Source organism: Sphaeroforma arctica (assembly GCF_001186125.1).
Source record: "Sphaeroforma arctica JP610 unplaced genomic scaffold supercont1.171, whole genome shotgun sequence".
NCBI lineage: Eukaryota > Ichthyosporea > Ichthyophonida > Sphaeroforma > Sphaeroforma arctica.
The window spans coordinates 8,936-12,521 of NW_014040387.1; the positions used below are offsets into that span (position 1 = coordinate 8,936).

At 34.7% G+C, this 3,586-nt stretch overlaps 1 protein-coding gene across 1 annotated transcript in view; it reads left to right on the top strand.

Moving 5' to 3' along the window:
* The window catches only part of SARC_03382 (hypothetical protein), a 3,246-nt gene extending 533 nt beyond the window's left edge, over positions 1 to 2,713 (top strand). Inside the window, exons 2-3 of the mRNA XM_014302816.1 lie at positions 1,096 to 1,205; positions 2,545 to 2,713. Coding sequence (XP_014158291.1) covers positions 1,096 to 1,205; positions 2,545 to 2,682 — 248 coding nt within the window. The 3' untranslated portion in view covers positions 2,683 to 2,713. The remainder of the gene's footprint in view (positions 1 to 1,095; positions 1,206 to 2,544) is intronic.
* Positions 2,714 to 3,586: the final 873 nt, after the last annotated feature.

Consider the following 3,586-nt stretch of genomic DNA (forward strand, 5'->3'; position numbering starts at 1 on the left):
TTTATGTATTGTGTGTGTGTGCGTTTAAGTTTGTGTGAGTTTGTATTTGTGGTGTGTCTGTATGTGATCTGTATTTGAGTTTTTTAAAGTGTATGTATGTCCGAATATGTTATATATATATATATATATATTATATATATATATATATATATGTGTGTGTTTGTCTGTTGTTTGTATACATATATATATATATATATATATATATATATATATATATATGTATGTATGTATTCATATATATATATATATGTATATACGTATATATTCATATATATATATAGATGCGTATGTGTGCATTTGGTATTTTGTTTTTGGTGTGTCGGTATGTGATGTGTGTGTTTGTGTGTTTGGCTTTGGTTTTGATTTTTTGGTGTCTGTGTGCGAATGTATATGTTTATCTGTGCGTAAATGTTTTTTTCTACATTTGATGTGGTTGTCAACATACACACAAAAGATATATATATATATATATATATGTGTGTGTACGCTTAATCTTCATATCTGTTCATATGTATGTTGATGTATACGTATGTATGAATATATATGTATATATATATATATATATATATTATATATATATACCTATACATATATATATATATATTTATATATATATAATATGTCTGTCGGCGTCTGTGTTAGTGTCGATGTCTTTATGCCTCTGTGTGTGTGTCTGTATATATATATATATATATATCCATTTGTTTTTTGTTTTTGTATGTGTGCGCTTATCTCGAGCTTTATAGCAAAGCCATCATTGCAGCACGGGTATAAAAGCACGTACCTATCACAACTATTATTCTGTCATGTGCATCCTTTGCGTATGCGTTATTAATCGTAAATCAAAATATACGATACTTATGTTCATATATCACAGCTGATGAAGAAAAAGAAAAGAAAGCAATATTGAACTAGGCTTGTTTTTCTTCTTCTTATTATTATGCTATATATCACTTCACACCTGTGGCAGCCTCGTCTTATACTTCCACGCCAAATAGCTGCACCCGTATTGTTACTGATGGCTCTATACATGTGCTCCTTCCCTAAACCCTAAACCCTCCCCCACTTTTGCCGCATGCTCCACTCGTCATGTAGCTGTGCCTGGTGATCGCAAGTGCTATCGAATGGTGGGCGAAGTACTGACTGAGAGGACGGTCGTTGAGGTACTGCCGGCCGTGGAAACCAATTGCGCCGGTATTAAGAAGGTAAACCAAGCGTACATTCGTATAACATATTCGTATAACATATTCGTATATATTGATATATATATATATATATATATGTGTGTGTATGTGTGTGTGTTGTGTATTGGATGAATGGCTTTCCTGAATTATATATTTCATCTATTGAAAAATTATTATTCCGTTATTTATATATATATTTTTATATATGTGAGTGTGTGTGAGTGTGTGTGTGTTGTGTATTGGATGAATGGCTTTCCTGAATTATATATTTCATTTATTGAAAAATTATTATTCCGTGATATATATATATAAATTTATGTCGGAATTCTACTTATATCTTTTAAGGAGTGTACAGGCTTGCAAGTAGAATATATATATATATATATATATGAGTGTGTGTGTGTATCCTACCTCACACAGATGTGGTTAGACCATCCATATATAAGTGCAATACCACAGCCACATTACTTGCTTGCTCAAATAGGTATATATACACATGCATCCAGTCGAGCCTGCACACCAACGCAACTATCGATGCAATTACACCTATACTTGTATAATATAGTGCCCGCCAACACGTCTACGTTCATATACTCGTATTCCGACTAATCCCTATAAAGCTACACTCGCGTACATACACATCACATCAAATGCCTCTCTTCACATTCTCATGTACATCGTGGAAAGAACTATGCGCATACCTGTACTCGGCAGACATTTTTATTTAAATACACCCACACACATTTCAACACGCTTCATGCAGGCAGACATATGCATTTAAATACACCCACATACATTTCAATACGCTTCATGCAGGCAGCCATATGCATTTAAATACACCCACATACATTTCGAATACGCTTCATGCAGGCAGCCATATGTATTTAAATACACCCACATACATTTCAACACGCTTCATACAAGCAGACTTATGCTTTTAAATACACCCACATACATTTCAACACGCTTCATGCAAGCAGACATATACTTTTAAATACACCCACATACATTTCAGCACGCTTCACGGAGGCAGACATATACTTTTAAATACACCTACATACTTTTCAGTGCACTTATGTAGGATTCAAGGGCGTATCGTCCACACATGCGTATGCCTATGCTGTGTGTCCTGGGTGGCAATCGGCTCATGCGACTACCATTGTATGCTCTGAGTACTATAGCTTAGTACTACACTGTGTAGATAAATATTAACTTTCTTGTATGTGTCGTGCATGTAAGATCATTCTAGGACCATATGTTATTCTCAAACTCAACCCTGTGCATAGTCAAGTATTGGCCTGGTAGCTCACTGGCCTGCCCCACTGGCCTACTAAATCTCGCACTGGTGCAACTATTACAGGTGATGGACACCCTACAACAACAAATAGTGGACAAGGGTAAAGAGATCAACACGTTCAAGACCAAACACAACATACAAACCAAAGAAGAAGCGAGCAGGTTAGAAAAGGCCCAACAGGCCAGTAGGCAATCGAAATAAACATCTTGTGAAGTACATGGGTTGAGAACCGATTCTGCTGTATGCGTGTGGTGTTAGATAACGCACACTTGCACTTCATACTCTTTACATCAGGTTATGTAGACGTTTCAACTGGGCAATCAAGATGGCATTGATAAAGTTTGTATCATGAGTGGTACTTATGAGGTTTAAGATTGTGACGACTATTTTATGTAGTGGTTCCTTCTTTGCTCTCAAGTTGTGACATTGATGAAGTTCGTAGCATAAGTGGTGTTTTGAATAGGGTATGTAGAACTACCTGCTTCGGTTTATAAGAAAAATCATACTACATCTCGCGAAGAACCAAAACTGCACTTTATTAGGAGTGAAAGTAGACGGGGGGGGAAACATTCTAACTATATGTATAAAGTATATATATATATATATATATATATATATACATCTATATACTGTGTGTGTGTGTGTGTGTGTGTGTGTTATATATATATATATATTATATATATATATATATTTAATTTTTATTGATATATTGATATATATCAGTGTAACATCGAGAAAAACCATTGACAGAAAAAAATAGTTAACGAAGGCATTGTGAAATCTTTCTGGTAAGAATATACAGGTGGTGTCTACTGAACTCTCTAGGTATGATAAACAGGAAGTCTGTACGCACACAACAGAAATGAGAATCTATCAGATCAAATAGCTGCAAAAATAAGTTCACGATATTGGTTCGTTGGTTACATGCCAGTGCTCTCTATTTATTTCTAGTATTCCGTCCTCCTATTCTAAGGCCCACATCACCTCTGGGATTGATTCAAATCATCACTGGGATTAGTTTATTCAAATAAAACATGCATAGATGCATAGATACATAGATACATACATATATAGATACATAGATACATGTATGCATACATTAATT